Below are 18227 nucleotides of genomic sequence, written 5' to 3'. Positions count from 1 at the left end.
GCGCAGCAGTAAATAAAAATCAGAACACGACACAGAGTGCGATCTATGAATAAAAGCGTTTATTAAAAGAAGCAACTTTAATATTTTCTCTTCTGATTTAACAATTCAGAGTCTTTGAATAGGTAAGGACTGTAAGGTGAGCGCTTTCATTGTAATGTCAAGTTGAAACATTATTCTGGCTGGGAAACGGAAGAAAACACAGGGAAGTAAAATAAAATTAGAACATATATACAGTTATTTTTATTTTTATTGCTTATTCAATTCAGTTTTATTTGTAAAGCGCCAAATCAAAACTGACGTAATCCCAATGCACTTTACAGCGTTTAAGGTTTAAGACCTTACAAAATATTTTAAAAATATATAAAAGAAAACCCAACAACCCCACATGAGCAGCACAAGGCCACAGTGGAGAAGAAAAATTCCTTTTAGAGGAAGAAATCTCCATCAGAAACAGGCTTGGGGCGGATGACCTCGCCGGTTATTATTTTCTTCATTAAGTGATTCTTCATTTTCTCTGTAAAACATCAGCAATTAATTGAAAACACCAATTACAGTCTCCCTAAACTGAAGGTAATGCACTGAAAATGTTTGTTTTGCTGTCCTTACATTCAAAATCAGTCACTTCCCAAGGTTATTTAATTAAAAACATATTTATATGCTTTAATCTTTTGTTTTATAAAAAAACAAACAATTTTTTTGCACTCCTCACTAGTCTTGAAGTTTATTTTGGAAGGTACAACCGGAAGTATTGCACTCACTTAAGCTAGCCGACTCAGCGATGGACATAAAGTTCCTCAAACATCAGCAACAGAAGACGATTTGAAGACTGACTATTGTCCAGGGACGATAAATAGTATGCACATACTGATAAGTACAGATAAATAACACACTGTCGGCAGCTGTAACTACTTATGTGGACAAAGTACAGGTAGATAAGACAGTGCAGCACTAGCTAATGACACAAACTAGCTATTATAAGCTAACGCTAATTTGTAAACATAGGCTACGGTCAGTGTAAATGTTGGTTTGTTAAACCTCCTAATGTGAAACAACCTTATTCTTGCGACAAAAGTTTGTAATTAAGCGATTAGTTGAGATAAATGTGGCCAATTCTTAATAGCTTTTAGGGCTGCGAGGAGACATTTGTTGGTCGCTGCAATAAAATTTTATGCATATTGCATATTTATGCAAGTTTCACTATGTGTCGCCTGTAAGTTATAAGGTTTGTGTCTGATACAACACCTGTTATTGCAGTCTGCAAAACAGATTTAGTTCTTCCTGATTATCTTGTAAGTTGCTCTCTGTTCCCTGTTAAGCCTTACACTCTTCCCATTGTCTGTCTGTGTATTTGTTTTCGTCTATGTTCTGCAGGGCTCATGTTTTCCAACAGGTGGAGGTTTGGCTGGGACAGGTACACTGAGGTGGACCTCTTCACGGACCACAATGACACCAATGCAGAGACACTCTCACAGGCCATCAGAGCTGCATCAGAGGAGCCAGATGCAGATGGCAGCGTGTTGTTTGGGCATCTGCAGGGCACTGTGGTTGGCCTCAGATATTACACAGGGGTGGTGAGGATCAAGCCGGGTCATCTTTATTCTTCTAATGCAGTTATTTCATTAAAGGTTACTTTATATACAGCAGCAAAGAAACGTTTGGAAACACCTGTACACTTGTGTATTCTTAAATTGTTGGTTTTATTGAATGTAAATTAATCATAAAACACAAAAAATGAACAAATCACAAATCAAATTTGCATGTTAACCTTTGTAGCAATAACTAACAGACAAATCTGTGTTACTCTCAGTTTTTGCAGATAATAATGTGTGATTTCCTCCCAGATCTGCTGCAGCATTACTACTTCTACAGCAGGTCTGCTGTTCCCAAAGTCTTGATGGGGTTCAGTTATTTTAATTGAGCTGACAAAGCCTTCGCTGTGTGTATCTCAGCAGCTACTTTTCCAAATAGTTCTTACACATAATTCTATGCTTGGGGTCATTGACTTGCTGCAGAAAGAAGTTATGCCTTGCACATGATGCATATCACCCACACTCCCTTTGCCAGAGCATAATGAGATAATCTCCATGCTTCACTGATGGTGTTAAACAGACATTTGTCATGTTTTCATCAGCTCTGCTTCTGTGCTGTATGAGCTGTACCATATGTTCTTTGCTTGGATCCAATTTTCTTGTGTTCTTGTGTAGACCACCAAAATCTTTTCTCTGATTTGAAAACCCTGGCATGTTTCTTTTTCCCTTGGCAGCTCTGCCCAGCTGACCTGCACAAAGTGCACATTGGTTTGTCTTGTTTTATTCAATGATGCTGCCAATTCAGGAGCAGTTAGGTGTCAGTTTATCAAGTGTCAGTTTATCCACTTCCTCTGCATCCTGTTCAGTTTGTATCCATTGTCTCTGTAGACGTGTTCTCCATTTAAAGGAATCTTTCATTTCTTGGGAAAGCTCTAAGCAAAGCTTAGTTTCTTTTTGGCCATTTGTATTTCTGTAGCTCTCTCTAAAGAGAAAGCACATAATATAAACTCAAATAACTGGTTTAACAGTGATTGAGTAACAAATGGTACTTGTTTAGTAAAGATAAGTAATCTAGGAAGTTCCGGATAGTTTACATGCTGGATAAAATGCTTCAGATGAATGAGGAACATGTTTTCTGTGTTTTGTTTTGTATTTTGCATTTCAGTATAAAAATCCGATAGCCATATCCAATAGTGTTGGTGTTTCCAATCGTTGTCTTGCCATTGTAGAATCGCAATAAGAAAGCATCTGTGCTTTATTTTTTGGACAGGTGAATAGTGGGGAAATGGTTGGATTGGTGCGGCAGCCCCAGAATCCTTACGACCGAAATGCAGTCATGGTTGCCAACATTTATGGCAACCAGGTGGGACACATCAAGAAAGAGCTGGCAGCTGCTATGGCCTATGTCATGGACAATAAATTAGCTAAAGTAGAGGGGTGAGTAGATCATTACTGGCATCATGATGTCTAGGTGCCTGAATGAGTTTTTGTGCAGCATTTTTACAATGCTAATCTTGTAACCGCGCTAAAAACCGTTAATAAGCTATTGACAGTTTGTATTTGGTTACGTTTTTTTAGATAATTTAAACATTATTTTCTCCAGTTACTCTCTCCTTTTTCATGTGTTCACTATTTATTGGTGTTAAGAGGAACCATGACCATAGGTTTTTTACACGTGGATTGTGTACGTTTAATGTTTAATTTCTTTTTCAGGGTGGTGCACTCAGGGACGAAAAACAAGTTCACTATGCCAGTGATGCTGTCTTTCTGGGGTAAAGAAGAGAAAAAAAATACTGTGATTGAAATGATGGCACGTCGTGGATATAAACTGAACACAGGTGGAATCGGGCAAGCAGGTACAAACACTGTTCTACCATCTAATCTGACCTAATCTGACTTTCTCCTAGATGGGATAGAAATCTTGCATTTGCACATTTTTAGCACTAAAATGTCAGTAAATTTATTTGTGTGTGTGTGTGTGTGTGTGTGTGTGTGTGTGTGTGTGTGTGTGTGTGTGTGTGTGTGTGTGTGTGTGTGTGTGTGTGTGTATATACACCTGCATGTTTCAGGTTCAAATCAATCACACAGTAGTCAAGGGGCTCGTGCATTGTCACTTAAAAAAGGTGTGACCATCCCACTAACTGCAGAAGAGGTAATCGACTTAAATTTAGTTTAGATACATTTAACAGGTGAATTATGACATTTTAGATGTTGTTTACTGTTTATAAAGTCTTATTAAGTATTTGTTAAAGGGTACAAACTATGATCAAAATGTTTTTCTCTGTACATCATATTGTTTTCATGCCAATTTGTTTAGAGTGATTCATGTTCTAAATGTGAAAAAGACTTAAATTAATCCAGCAGTTTTTTTTTTCTTTCAGCTGAAGAATGCATTTGATAATTTGTTTGAAGGCTTGATGGAGAGTAAAGATGGGGAGAAAGAAGCAGCCAAGGTACTTATTCAGTCTGTTCTGACGTGACTTTTTCAATCCTTCATTTCTACTTTCTCTCACTGTAGTGCCGGATAAACTCCAGCATACTCTTTTTTTCACCTCACCTACTTGTCACCTCCATGCACCCCCACATTGTTAAAACATGTGTTGTGCCCCATTTCTGCAGTCTGTGGGTACTCCTCTCCTACCTCACCAGAAGAAGGCGCTGTCCTGGATGTGTGCTCGAGAAAACAAATCTGGACTCCCACCCTTTTGGGAGAAGAGAGGTGAGCTGTACTACAACACCCTGACATGTTTCTCTGCCAAAGAAATACCGGAGCGGGTTCGCGGGGGAATACTGGCAGATGACATGGGACTGGTAAGCACACATTTTACACGTATGGCTGACTATCAGGCAGGGAACACAAAACCGAGACCAGACGTCACAAAGCTGCTAATTAAGCAGATGTGAATCAACACTAAAACCCATGTGTGTGTTGTTTTAAGGGGAAAACTCTGACAACCATTGCTCTGATCCTCACCAACTTCCATAATGGAAAGCCCCTGCCTGTGGAAACATGTGTAAGTGTAACTGTGCTAAATCTGTACTTTTCAATCACTGTGTGGTGTGAGCAACATCTGTTCATTATAAAATGGTTGTTTGCATGTTACCAGGAGGGCCAGTCTTCACCACTCAAAGCCAGAACTAAAAAACAGATGCCCCCGAAACTGGAAGGTATTTTCATCTCATGCCTCTTGTTCACTCTTTGCTTCACCATATATAATAACAAGAGATGATGTGGCATCTTTGTTTCCTCTCTGTGTAGGTGATGGAGCAGGAGTTAGCAGCAGAGCAGCCGCTTCTCTACGCACAGACATGTAAGTGTGTTTTAAGTGAATTGACTCATATTGTCAGTGTTTACTTATTTAGCTGGGGCCATACTTAATCTTATTAATTAAGCTCACTTACCATAGCTTTTTCTGTCTTATCCCAACTTTATATGTCCTTGTGTTGGCCAGTCCCCAGGCAGAGGTGACCTGTGCTCATACACCAGACGAGTCAGAGAAAAGTAAAATCCGATTCCATATTTTTCACCTTTAATATTTGTTTGTGTAGTTTTGTTTTTTTCAGTGACTGTTCTGACTTACCTACCTTTTTGCCTGTCTTGTCCAATCACAGGTATAAGCAAAGGAAAAATTAAAGCTATTAAACGAAAGCCCAGTAAAGGTAAAGATTGACATTTTCGTGAATACTAATAACCTGCCATTTTCATTTTGTTAAGCTTATTTTGTTATTTATGTTGTGTAAAATTAAAATTCTTTCAAATCTAAGTCATTTATCTACATGGTTTCTGTGCAGACGCCCCAGGATTCCAGGAAGATCTGGACTTTGCTGCAGCACTAGGTGGCTTAATATCAGATACAGGTTTCAAGAAGAAGAAAACTTCCAAGAAGGCGACTCCCACACTGAGTAAGTCCTGACAATGTCGTTTTATCTGCTGTTTCCTTTGGCTCTTTGACATGTAGCATTAAATTTGTGAAATTTAATAGAGAAACTGGACTGAATTGTTTGTGTATGTTTTGTATGTGCAGGTTCGGACCCTTCAATCCCTGAAAGTGCAGAGGACTTAAAAGCCAGAGCAACCCTCATCATCTGCCCACTCTCTGTGCTCAGCAATTGGCTGGTAGGAAAACCCCCTACAACAACCACACTGTTGCCTTTATTGTACATCCTTCAGCTTGGTAACAGGTGACACTTCTAAAAATTGAGGTGTCACTTTCAGTGCTGCCTTTCTATCCTGTATGTTAAATATTCTCTTCTTCTCTTTTGTGTGTGCATGCAGGACCAGTTTGAGCAGCATGTGAGTGCTAATGTGAAGCTGAACGTGTACCTGTATTATGGCTCAGACCGCAATAGAAGCACAAAGTTTCTGTCCTCTCAGGATGTTGTGATCACCACCTACAATATTCTCTCTTCTGACAATGGGGTGAGTGGAAACGGATCACATGTATATCAGTAGCGGGAGGTGAGCAAAGGTGTTAACTCAGAAGAGAAACATGACTAATTTGGTCTGAACTTGTACGTGTATTTTATTTGCAAAGATAACAGATAATTAACCTCTTGTATAATTTGCTGTACACTGTAATTATTCCCTTTTCAGGATAAAAGCCCTCTCCATGTGGTCAATTGGCTCAGGGTTGTGCTGGATGAAGGACACATCATAAGAAACCCAGACACACTGATGAGTAAGGCTGTGCTTCGCTTTAAAGCTCAGCGCCGATGGATTCTTTCAGGTATCCATTAAAACACAAACATACAGGATTTATCATTCATCAGCGTTGAGTATATTTATATTGCAAACAAGTCAAAACATCCTAATACTCCTCCAGGTACTCCTATCCAAAACAGTGTAAAGGACCTGTGGATGCTGCTGGCCTTCTTGCATCTGAAGCCTTTTGATGTGAGGGAGTGGTGGAACAGAGTGATCCAGAGGCCCGTTACACAAGGAAACAAAGAGGGCCTGCAGTGAGTGACCCCTGATATACTGTAGTACATTCAATTACTGAGCTGCAATGATGTAGTAGTACACTAGAGGGCGCAATCGTCATTTTGTTTTTCTAACTAATTTTTTTGGCTGGTTACTTTGCTTACTCTGGGTCTGTGACAGCGTTGTCTTTGGCATTTGTCATTTTGTGTTCATTCTGTTAATTAGGTAGATATTATTAAATTCAGGCATTTAATACTGCCTGCAGGAACCTGCAGACCCTGGTTAAGTGCATCACCCTGCGGCGGACCAAGAATAGTGAGGTCAACGGGCGCCCCCTGGTGTCTCTACCAGAGAAGACTGTATGTGTGGAGAAGGTTGAACTGAGCCAGGCAGAGAGAGAGGAGTATGAACTGGCTCGCAACGAAGGAAGGAATACCATCGGCAGGTATGTTTGTGTCAGTGTTGTATGTACAGGTGTGTGAATATTTGAAGATAGCAACTTTGTAGGTTGCCAACTTGCAAATGGTTACAAAGTAATGGAATATTTGATTGAATATTTGGCTACTGACGTATGCATGTTATAACCAATTCACATTTATTGTGTGTTTGTGTGTGTCTGTGTAGATATGTAGCTGAAGGGACGGTCTTGAGCAATTATGCTCATGTGTTGGCCATCCTCATGAGGCTCCGACAGCTCTGCTGCCACCCTGATCTTCTGGCAAAGACATCCACAGATTTAGGCAAAACCTCATTCTAATAAAAGTTTTATTTAAGTGCTTTCTCTAACTCAGTTTGCTCATATATTTGTGTCAAATGTTTCTTACCCTCTCCATGTCCTACCTTCGTCTTTAGGTGCTGCAGCAACACCTGCAGAACTTAGGGAACGTCTGATTGAAAAGCTGCGCATGGTGTTGGCCAGCGGCTCCGATGAGGAGTGCTCTGTGTGTCTGGAATCTGTCCGTCTGCCTGTTATTACACATTGTGCCCACGTGTATTGCCGGCCCTGCATCGCCCAAGTCATCAGCACTGAAAAGGTAAATGTGTTGCTTTCAGCAGAGACCAGGGCCGTGTACTGTCACTATTATTTGAATAAGTTATCAGAAAGTTTTCACTGCTATGTCATTCTTTAGCTCATAATCATTAACAGATTTACATTTTTTCTACGCTCTGTGTGTGTCTGTGCACAGGAAACAGCACGCTGTCCTCTCTGTCGAAGTGAGATCAAAACCAGTGAGCTAGTAGAGTTTCCACAGGAGGAAATGGGGGAAGAGAACGGTACCAACTCTGAGAAGTGGAGGACAAGCTCGAAGGTGCAGAGGCTGCAAATTGTACCAGAGAGTAAAAATAGGAACATTTTACAGACCACTCAGAATCAGAGGTTTTTGGTGAATCAGTCTAGTCCAGAGAAATCTTTGAAATACTACACATTTACAGTAGAATACAGTCTTACCGTTGATGCTTTGTGACTTTTCCACAAATTTAAGTAAATTAAAGAGTCGTCTTCAGCATTTTAACAGTGATGGAAAGTCAGAAGTCTGTTTTTGTCTGTGCAGGTGCAGGCGCTGATGGCAAACCTACTCAGGCTGCGAAGTGAAGACAACCGCATCAAGTGTTTAGTTGTCTCTCAGTTTACACGTTTCCTCACCATTCTGGAGACTCCACTCAGGTAACAAACACGTGTTTTGTTTTGTTTTTTAAATACTTTTCTCAAATAGTCAAAGTTTACTAAGACAAGTGGGAAAATGCCTGTGCCTCTGTGTGTGTCTGAGAACATGATCCTTCATGTTAGGGTTATGATAGAAATAATTGATCAGAGAAGTCAAATGAAGTAAAGAACTCCTATTTTATCCCACATTTCTATCTTTTTGATTATAAGTTTATAAGAAGAAGTTTTGTTTGTGCACAATGGGTAGAGGCAATTTTGTATGAAATACAAGAACTGGAAGAATACATTGTGATGTGCTCTTTTTGGTCATGTAATATTTTAATAAATATTATGGTATTCATTATTGTCCTCCATGTTTACCAGAGAGCATGGCTTCAGTTATGTGCGTTTGGATGGCACCATGAGCCTAAAGAAGAGGACCCAGGTGATCCAGGAGTTTCAGAGCTCTGCAGACAGCAGTCCTGTCATAATGCTTCTGTCTCTCAAAGCTGGAGGGGTTGGGCTTAACTTGACGGCTGCCTCTCATGTTTTCCTCATGGACCCTGTAAGCAGTGATTTTTGCCAGAAATTGGACACATTCACAACTTTGAAGCATGCTGCAGTGGGTTTGCACTTAGTCGGGATGTTTGGTTTAATATTTATTATATTTACAACTTGTTACATCAAAGTATAACAGTATATTCATCAGTACACTATGTAGTAATGTCATAAATTCAATCTGTTGAATTTAATTGACAGTATTTTAATGTACAACAGGTGAGGCCATACCTAACACATGCACTGTTCGTGTTTTTAAACTAGGCATGGAACCCGGCTACCGAGGAGCAGTGTATTGATCGCTGTCACCGTCTGGGCCAGAAGAGGAAAGTCTGTGTTACTAAGGTTGAGAAACGCCTCCACTTTACAACTTGTTTTTGGTCAGAAAGACCTAGACAAACTCAGTTTGACTTATAGGCTGTACTCTTTAGATACTGTGCTCCACTGTCTCACACTAAAGAACTTATTAAATGTTTCCTCCCCCTAAATATCAAATGTGTTATTTTTTATTTTTGCCTGTTGCTGCAGTTCATCGTGAAGGATTCAGTGGAGGAGAACATGGTGAAGATCCAGAAGAAGAAGCAGGACCTGCTGGAGAAGGCATTCGGCTCCACAAACACCGACAGGAAAGCGTCTCGTATTAGTGACATCAAAGCTCTGATGGAGCTGTAAATGTCTGACTTCACGTGGAAGCAACACAGTATTGAATTTGACCTGTCCCATCAGCTTCTGTTTTTTTGGTGGACGGGGTCAGAACATTTGCACATTTTCAGTGTTATGTTCATTTCACAAGGTTAAACATTTTCATTTATACTTGATCACTGATGTTCAAAGATTTTATTTCTACCTTCATTTGATTAACTTTGATTCTGATTTATAAAAACATACCTTAAGTTTTGTTCAGTTTGAATTGATTTGATAACCATACAAACTGTATAAAGGGGTACTATTGAATGGAGGTGGTGGATAAGGATTTTGTCAAAGGTTTAGTTTACATTACATACATAAGTGCTCACCTATAGCAGTTCAACTACAACAGGTGAATACCCCCCATTTCTGGTTTCAGTTTCAAGTGTTTGCTATCAAGCTTAGCCAAACATATTTCAATTAAAAAGTAGGAGAAAATGATGCCCAATTCTACTGTATTTAAGATGTAAATATGTCATCTTGCATTGCTAGAACTTGTCATGGCCACTTAGAAATTTGATGTTTAATAGAAAACAGTTGTATCCCTACATCTAATCACTACTGTAATATTTACTGAAAACAAACATGACAGGATGGAGAAAAGGAGGTTTTAACCAGTTCTTTATTAGCACTTTAACAGGGATGGACAATAACAGCTGGCGTAAAGGGCAGACCTGCATTAACCAGTACCACTACATTGTGTTCCACTTCCACCATGATACATTTTCAGGATTTAGCAAACTAGACTAAATCACAAAGACCTTTCTCTCGACCTTGACAGCTTCTTGATGCAAACCATTTAGTGGAGAATTAAGGAGTGTACTTTAATTACTGTTAGGAGCTGTGGATTAGTCTAAGTGCACACAGCTGCAGTGAAATAAAGGTTTTCTTAACAGGAACAGAAGGAAATTTGTTGTGATACTAGCAGCAGCAGTTACAGTAAATAAGGTTTTGTAAACTGTGAAAGGCAATAAGGCAGCTGGTTACACTAGAGACAGGAACTGATGAAACCCAGGTCATGGCACAAAGACACTGATGTGGGTCTGATGGGGAGATAACATGCAGGGCACGCATACAGGTGACACGTCTCGGGAGCACACTAGTGTTAAATCCCTCACAAATACATACAGTCATTGTAGGATCGGGGTGGACGCGATTCGATTACTGACCCACGTTTTAACTGTGCCATGCAAATACAACACAACTGGCTCTAGCCCTAATACAGTGTGTGATGTCACAAAGCTAAAGCCACAGGGAGCTGGTGAGTAGCAGAGGCACAGCTAGGTAAATCTATCGATGTCCTCTGACGAGGTGAATGCTGTCAGGTTAAAGCGAGACTGTAACTGGCTGAAAAGGACGAGCATGGACTGCAAAAGGGACGTCAGCCAGTTACTGCACATCTGCTTTAAAGTGGTTCAGGTAGAGAGACTTATTGCAGGAGAGGAGTTGTGGTAAGAGCCAGAAACAACTTCAAACGTTTAGTTTTGCTGTTGCTGAAGGTTTCCACAGGAAGACTAAGGAATCCATTTCCGTAAGATGCACCTGAACACTTAAAGAAATAGTTACGACATTTTGGGAAGCAGCTGTGCTTATTCACTTTGTTAAGAGCTGGGAGAGAAGATTATTAACCACCACCGCCTGGCTATGGTAGCTCACTCATAAACAAGCTGATCAAGAAATGGTCGGATACATAACAATCTGTAAACAGTGAATTGTCATGTACACACATTGGGTTATGTACAAATTAAGCCAGATGTGCATAAGTAACAGGTTTCATAAATGATGGTGGGAAATGTTGGTAACAGAACCACTCACTGTTCATACAATATACATACAATTTATTAACCTACTTCAGCAGTGAATTGCATCTTCAGGTGTGTTTTCATGATCTCACAATTGTTAACCAAGTTTCTAGAATGATTAATTTTGCCTGCACTGAACCAGTTGTGAACAAACTGTGATCCAGGCAAAGAAAATTGGGTTTTAAAATGTAACTCACTGCCGAGTAAAGTGAGAAACAAAATGTTTTTATTTCAGTGCTGAGGTCACACATGAGGCTAGATTGCGGTAGCTTCAAATAACCGTACAATCATGACTGGTGTCAAGCTTATCGTCTCATTCTCAGCAAAAAGGTGAATCAGCACATTTCCCAAATGTCACACATTTCTTTTAAGAGAAAAATGAATACGCCAAGAGTGCATGGACACCGTGTCAAACTTAGAATCGTTTAAACACACTGACAGGATGCAGAAAGTGAAGCTGAAAGTTGCAGATGCATCCATTCAGTCCCCTGCTAATCGAGCCCCTGTGATTGGCTGAGGGGTGGTGAAATCCCACACCCGCACAGCTTCAACCGGTGCCCTCTCTGTCCATTGTGCTCCCTCACTCGCCTGCTACTTCAAGAAGGAGTCAAGCTTTCTCTCAATGTTGGCGAAGCAGTCATCGCCCATGTAGTCGATCTGGCCGGCTTCCCAGCGCTGCTTCCTCTCCTCTGACGAAACCTTCTGGGGAGGCGCAGCAGAGGCCGCGGGCTGCTCCGTCACATCCTCGTGAAACTTACTCTGCAACAGACAAGGAAAGAATGAATGAATCATTAAATGAGAGTGGAGCAATACTTTATAAGGACTGCTTTCCCTCGTGTTCAGCCATGCTTGGCTTCCCCTCAACTGGAATGTCCTTTTTAAAAAAAGGGAATTTGCTCTTTTCTACTCTGGAGAGAATCAGTGTGTGGAGGCCTTTCGTCAGTCAAAGTGCAACAAGACGTTTTGCAACACATTTGCAGAAGATAAGAACTGAACAGGTTTAGAGTAACAATGAAGCAGAAAACCTACCACAGATGCATGTTCAATAATTCATACTAAAAACATAACTGCTCTGGTAGTATGAACTCTTGTCTACAGTGGCTGGTTGTCAGCAGCTACAGGTTACTTTAAACCAAACGAACAGCATGAAGCGCAGAGCTGTAACGCTCCATAAATCGTATTCATTTCACGAAACACACGTACAACATGTAGACTAGAAAAATCCTGAGCTAGTGCCAAGACTTCAAAACATCAAATACAGGTGCGTCTGTACAAACTTGTCTCTTTGACACAGCGTACCACAGCTTCAGGCAGCTGGCGAAGCTGCAGATGTCCCAACTACAGTCAGTGACTAACTGAGCTATTTCACTACAGTAATGTTACGACAGGCAGCGTGGCAGCTTCCTGTTGCTCTGAAGTGCTGAGCAGATGCAGCCAGCCTGGCACCCTGCATATTCCATTCAAGTCAGCAAACTATTCGTGAAGTCACGACACTGCTGAGTGGACTGGCAACAAACTGGTGCAGAGGAATGAGGAGACAATCGACTTTTCGTTGTTACTGTGACAGCTGAAAGTACGCTGCATTTTTATCTGCAGCTTAAAAGCAGATAGAGACAGAGAAAGGTCACCCAGCCTAGCAGGTAGCAGCAGGTTTTGACACAGCCAATATATGACAACACACACATATTCACAGTCATCCTCATTTATATTTCGACATATCCAAACCGACCACAGCCGCACCTACAGATGAGCACTTTCACACACTTCGAGGCCGCAGCGGCCGACTTACATCCTCGCTCTGCTCTGCGAAGCCGGTGTTGAAGGGAGTGTCCCCGTAGGCCTGCTGCAGTAAAGGCAGCACGGATTTGGCGTAGAGCTGCCACCACATGAGCAGGTAGTCGGGGTGCAGCTGGGACGGTTCGGGAGACTGGGAGTGACCTTTGACCTCGCCCCTCTGAGTGTCGTAGGAGTAGTTCCATGGCTTCACTTTACCCAGAAAGTGCACCACCTTTGCGTCACGGCCGTACCTGTCATAATAAATTAATTATATTAGTTGTTGCTCTTCTTTAACTAACTTCCACTCTTTTAAACACGTGGAAGTTGGTTCATTTTGCCCCATTTGACCTTTTTAGTGATGTTCCCATGTTACCAGGCATCAGTAACCGGTTTTGAGAGTGGAAAAGATACTAATCATGATACAAATGAACATGAATTGGGATACATGAATGAATCTAACTCAACAGGAGGACAGCTATAGTACATGTAATATTTAAAGCAGGACGTATACAATTGTAGGTGCAGTAGCTTCTGCATTTTAAAGCAGGTTGTAGCTGTAGCAGAATGTGTGTTGCAGATGCCTCTTGTAATCCAACACCAACCAGCAGACACAAATACACAAGCTCTGAAGTGGACATTGGACAAGCTTTACACCCTCTAACATGAAGGTTTCACAGAAGAAGCTACAGAACAGTGCGTGTGTGTGTACTGACTGTTTGAAGGCTGGCAGGTAGGAATAGATGGCAATGCTGCTGAGATTGTAGATGAAGGGAAGGTGTTTGGAAATATCTGCCGTCGCCCATGTGTTAAAGTAACTGTTGAGAACCCCCTGGTCGCCACCTGCAGACAAACATGTTCACAACAGTAGTTTAGACATTTCAGGTTAGATTAAATAAATAAATAAAAGAGGGAGCACAAGCTCTTTCTTGTTTAAGTAATAATCATGTGAGACTGATTCTGCATTTTTGCTTTGAGCAGAGGCTGAGATGAAAAACATGACACAATCTAATAAACCTTTCATCGAGTTTGCTTTAGTTGGCTGTCCAAAATAATTTATATCTTTCTTCTTGTCATACACTTATCTGCTCTTTTCTTTCTTATGTGTTTTTTTAAACTTGGATGCTTTACCGCACATCACCACACACACTCTGTACATTCCCCCACAGACTGTGTCCTTTCTGGCATTTTCAAAAATAGAAGCTCAAAAGGAGGACTGACAACGCTGCATACATACGGTGAGCATGCATGTGACAAAGTCCACGTACACACAGCAGGAGCGGCAGACAAAGAGCAGGGGCGGCAGTCAAGAGTAAGATTAGCACATACCCTTTATACATGTGTACATGAGAGAGACATGACAAGACCAAGCTGTTTTTCTCTGCATTGTCCACAGTGGAAAGGTTTAGTTTGTTGCCAGTTTGTATTAACTTCGTGGTCACACTGTTCAGTCATATTTCAGAAATGGATGGAGGTCTAATTCAAGTAGAACATAGTCAAACTCTGTTTACCCTGCACAGTTTAGTAGCACCTCTAAATTTAGGGAGGCAAGGTGCCCCCCCACACATCAGACTATTTATGTCTTTACACCTACGGTTTTTCTTAGATCTTCATATCTTTAGTCGTACTACCAGCAATGCCCTATTGACCGATATCGGTCCATCACTTACAGTAGTGCTGGTAAATCAATCTCAGTCTAGTAGCAGGAGACTAAACGCTCGGCTCTCACCATCAAAGCTGCCGTTTTCAGCGCAGAACGTAAGGAGCTTTTCGTGTGTCTCGTTGGACGGGCTGAAGACAAAAACCCCGGAGTTGAAACAGTCTGGCCAGCCAGGATCCGGAGCTGCAGACAACTCTTCCCTCTCAAAGAGTTCATCTATATTTGATAGCACCTAAATAAAGATGAATGAAGTTTATTTAAGTTGTAGATATATTGCATACATGCATCTCAAGTGTTTCATTCAAGACCGCCTACAGTACAGTTGCTGCTGAAACGATCCATCACAGTACACTGGACAGGGGGGTGTTGAGCCTGTGTTATCGAGTATGTTTCTCACCAGTGTGTCTGCGTCCATGAACACACACTTGCTGTACTGTGTGAGAGTCCAGCAGTGCAGTTTGGTGAAGGTTACTCCCAGGTCTGGACGCTTCATCAGGGCCAGATGAGCTGCGTCACCCGACTCCATGACGTCCACCACACACACTTCATCGAAGATGGCGCGAAGTGCATCCCTGCAACACACACACAAACACACAATGTATATTAATGTGCAAGTTCGAGAAAGTGTGTGTCTTCCAGTGAACGACAGAGGAAGAGACAGAACAATGGCTAATGACACATCAGGGTTGGTGTTACCTGCAGGGTTCTGCGACATGAGGTCCTACGAGTGCGACCAGTTTCCTGGTTGTGTTGTGGTTTCGTAACGACTGGCCGAGAACCATTGCTCCCTTTGCATAGCTGTCGTTTGTGGCTAGAGTCACAAAAGCTTGGTCTGAAAAACCAAACACACACACTTAACTGGAAAAACACTAGCAAACTGTGTGTTGTGTTGAAATTATCTTATGAAGCCACAATACGGACGAGTATAGTAGAATATAAATAAAACAAGTGCAACAAAAACATTTACTCAGTGTAGTTTCATTCCAGTCAGACCACGGCCGTGACCTGTACACTTTGACCTTAAAGGGGTCAAAGACACGGCATACCCATGATGTACACAAGCAGCTAAGGATCAGTGCAATGAGGCTCTCTAACCAGTTCATGTGCAAGAATAAGTGAAAAGGACAAGAAAGTCTTATTCACAAGAACACGGGGTGTTTCTGCAACTCTCCTGCACACTGCTTCTATTATCGTGACCACATTCTGTGCTCTAATGTTCAGGTAATGGATGACCTATTAATCAACATAGCAATTCAGATAATCAATTTAACACCAATTACATTATGTTGCACTCGTTATTTTTCTATATTCTTTAGATACAAAGGGTCAGAGCAGCAGTTAGCGTCCTCTAACAAACCACATAAGTTAGACAACAGAATTAATAAATCCACTGTCCCTTCCTGTCTATGCTGTCTAATCCACTGCATCATTGTCAGTAGGTCCAATTCATTTGCAGGATTTCAGTGTAAAGGCCAGTTTTGACATACATCATCAGCAGCAGGGCGGCATGCTGTGTTGCTGCTTGAGTCAAAGTCTGCCGACAGTTTTCACCGAGCTGAATGTGAGAGTTGTCAGGGGCTGGTGGGAAACCCGATCAGCGCGGCAGAGTTGTACGGTTGCTAGGGTCTCGTTTTAACTATAAACCTACTTTCCATAGAGTGCAAAGCTTGTGTCATCTGCAAGAAACCATGTGGAGTTATCTCTAACACACTTCTGGGTCTCATCATAAGGAAATCAGCTTAAAAAGCAATATATTAAAAACCAAATGCCAACATAATCTTCATGGATAACATTATAAAAATATATACATATATAAATCATATCAATTTTATGGTTATATGAAACTAAAATGCACAAGTTACATTTCAAGAGTCCATCTTCTAAGTTCCATAAAAAATCTGAGTATAATTATTGGTTGATATCAGCCCTGTTATAAACTAGCTGTTCTAGTGACAAAAAAAATATCAATACACTATTAAACGGAATTGTGGAATTAGAAAAGAAAGTTTGAGGCCTCGATGTTTGACGCACGTACGCACTGAGAAGAGAATCAAAGTTCCCGCATCCACACAGGAAGTTGAGAACACGTCTTTAAAGAATAAAAGCATTAGAATCAAATTCATCTCGAGTTTATTTCCCTCACCTTGTATTAATAAATACAATAAATAAATAAATTTGTTTCTGCTGGACCAATAGTCTAAAACATAGGAATATAACTGATCAATTTATTAGCAATTGATTAATTTGACTGCCCAGCTGTGCAGCAGCATCTGAAATAATACAGTTGCCAAAACTGGATTTTATTTTAAGAAAGGACGTCAAGATTGAGTTATGGAAGGTTGTAAAATAATAGCTAACCTTTACTTTAAATCTGAAGTAGCTGCTTTTCGGTCTTGGTGTTAAGCTAAGTTAACTAGTTGCAATATGCATTATGAAATAATAAATGCCAGTCATGCAATGCACACTTCCGCTCTGACTTTACTGTTATTTTATTTTGGCCTTGTGCTAACTAAACTCCAAATTAATAATCAGCCACATCAATACATCAGTCAATATTAGCCTAAAGCAGATATCTGCCTCTGTAAATAAGTGCAAAGAAGTTGCAAGATAAGTAGAGAAATGCCAATTATTTGTCTGAGATAAATTAAGTAACTGTTTAAAGAAAAACTTGGTTTTCAGTTGTAAAATGTAGGCTACATAATCATGGTCAGAGTTCCTTATTATTCTGGATTTATCAACGGTTTCCTGTTCATATGGAGTTATTTTAATAACTGAATTGTCTAAATGATTCAGTTTTGCAAAAATACCAGATATTTATTAGTGCTAGCTGACACTTTATAGACAACAAGTAACTCACATGTCCAAACAGTAATTAGAAAGTTGATCCTGATGTTGTCATTTCTAAATCATTATTACTGATGAACTCACTTTTGTGGCCTTAAAAATCCAGCACAGATTAGACCATCAAAAAGATGCTGATAAATATGTAGAAAAGACATTTCATAAAACGATTATTTTTACGTTTTCTCCACAGACTCCTCTTTGAAACTTTACTTTTGTCCTGACACTTTGACACTCAGCGCGCTTTTAATTTGAAAACTCGAACCGGATGTGTGACCTTACGCTGCCGTGAACTTCACTCCGGTCCAAACCGCTACAGCACCAATCCAATCAAATGCATCCCATTCTTTAAATTAACGATTAAACGAGTCGTGGCCTCGTTTCCCTCCATGTTAACGGAGCAGAGAGCGTCGCGGCTGCTGTTTACTGCAGCGCTCAATAAATTCGCGATATTTGGAGAGATGCGGACTTTTGGCGCAGCCCCGGTCCGGTCCAGGGCTGCGCCGTGTTTCTGACGGCGAAGGTCGGCGAAGCCCCCGGCGTGTCTTACCCGACATGGTGCGCTGAGGAGAGTCCACCCGGGGGTCGGAGGTCGTGATGGAGCAGACCGAGGGTTTGCACGGCGAAGGGCAAAAGCGCAGCAGCTGGGAACAGTCCAACACAGGAATTAAGCCCCACATTTTCCGGGTCATGTGACCAGTGACAGCTGACACGCCCCCCTCCGTTTAACCCACATGGTTTAAACACTGACTGTGTCTGAGTTACACTTTGTTGATGCTCAGCAAACATCACATCACATCAACATTTGCAC

The 18227-nt window shown here is 41.0% G+C and overlaps 2 protein-coding genes across 3 annotated transcripts; one reads left to right on the top strand and one right to left on the bottom strand.

Moving 5' to 3' along the window:
- Positions 1–719: 719 nt before the first annotated feature.
- Positions 720–11169, top strand: hltf (helicase-like transcription factor). 2 transcript variants are annotated; one of them, XM_026339543.1, is made up of 25 exons: positions 720–853; positions 1372–1571; positions 2800–2966; positions 3243–3385; positions 3599–3681; positions 3911–3982; positions 4149–4340; positions 4469–4543; positions 4637–4697; positions 4789–4840; positions 4982–5031; positions 5142–5189; positions 5322–5432; positions 5555–5646; positions 5806–5949; positions 6124–6256; positions 6353–6488; positions 6716–6895; positions 7075–7190; positions 7303–7484; positions 7638–7760; positions 8004–8116; positions 8480–8660; positions 8918–8998; positions 9182–11169. In XM_026339543.1, the coding sequence occupies exons 2-25, from the start codon at positions 1377–1379 to the stop codon at positions 9323–9325; spliced, it is 2874 nt and encodes a 957-aa protein (XP_026195328.1). In that variant the 5' UTR covers positions 720–853; positions 1372–1376; the 3' UTR covers positions 9326–11169. The 2 variants fall into 2 exon arrangements, with proteins under 2 accessions (XP_026195328.1, XP_026195329.1); XM_026339544.1 differs by having other exon boundaries at positions 760–928.
- Positions 11170–11173: 4 nt separating this feature from the next.
- LOC113148070 (glycogenin-1-like) lies at positions 11174–18108 on the bottom strand. The gene is made up of 7 exons (XM_026339545.1): positions 17967–18108; positions 15272–15407; positions 14973–15147; positions 14645–14807; positions 13632–13758; positions 12932–13169; positions 11174–11901 (listed from the first exon to the last, which is right to left on the bottom strand). The coding sequence occupies exons 1-7, from the start codon at positions 18106–18108 to the stop codon at positions 11734–11736; spliced, it is 1149 nt and encodes a 382-aa protein (XP_026195330.1). The 3' UTR covers positions 11174–11733.
- Between the last annotated feature and the right edge of the window lie 119 nt (positions 18109–18227).

Source organism: Anabas testudineus, chromosome 22, assembly GCF_900324465.2.
Source record: "Anabas testudineus chromosome 22, fAnaTes1.2, whole genome shotgun sequence".
Lineage (NCBI taxonomy): Eukaryota > Metazoa > Chordata > Actinopteri > Anabantiformes > Anabantidae > Anabas > Anabas testudineus.
The sequence above is the reverse complement of the archived record's forward strand: the minus strand, read 5'-3'. Positions and strand labels throughout refer to the sequence as shown.

Excerpts from the sequence above, each read along its gene's own strand:
- hltf (XM_026339543.1), top strand. The coding sequence starts at position 1,377 with ATGTTTTCCAACAGGTGGAGGTTTGGCTGGGACAGGTACACTGAGGTG. Across the intron at positions 3,983-4,148 it reads GGGAGAAAGAAGCAGCCAAG|TCTGTGGGTACTCCTCTCCT; the intron begins GTACTTATTCAG and ends CCATTTCTGCAG. Across the intron at positions 5,950-6,123 it reads TTCTCTCTTCTGACAATGGG|GATAAAAGCCCTCTCCATGT; the intron begins GTGAGTGGAAAC and ends TTCCCTTTTCAG.
- LOC113148070 (XM_026339545.1), bottom strand. The coding sequence starts at position 18,108 with ATGACCCGGAAAATGTGGGGCTTAATTCCTGTGTTGGACTGTTCCCAG. Across the intron at positions 15,408-17,966 it reads TCCTCAGCGCACCATGTCGG|ACCAAGCTTTTGTGACTCTA; the intron begins GTAAGACACGCC and ends TTGGTTTTTCAG. Across the intron at positions 15,148-15,271 it reads CATGTCGCAGAACCCTGCAG|GGATGCACTTCGCGCCATCT; the intron begins GTAACACCAACC and ends TGTGTGTTGCAG.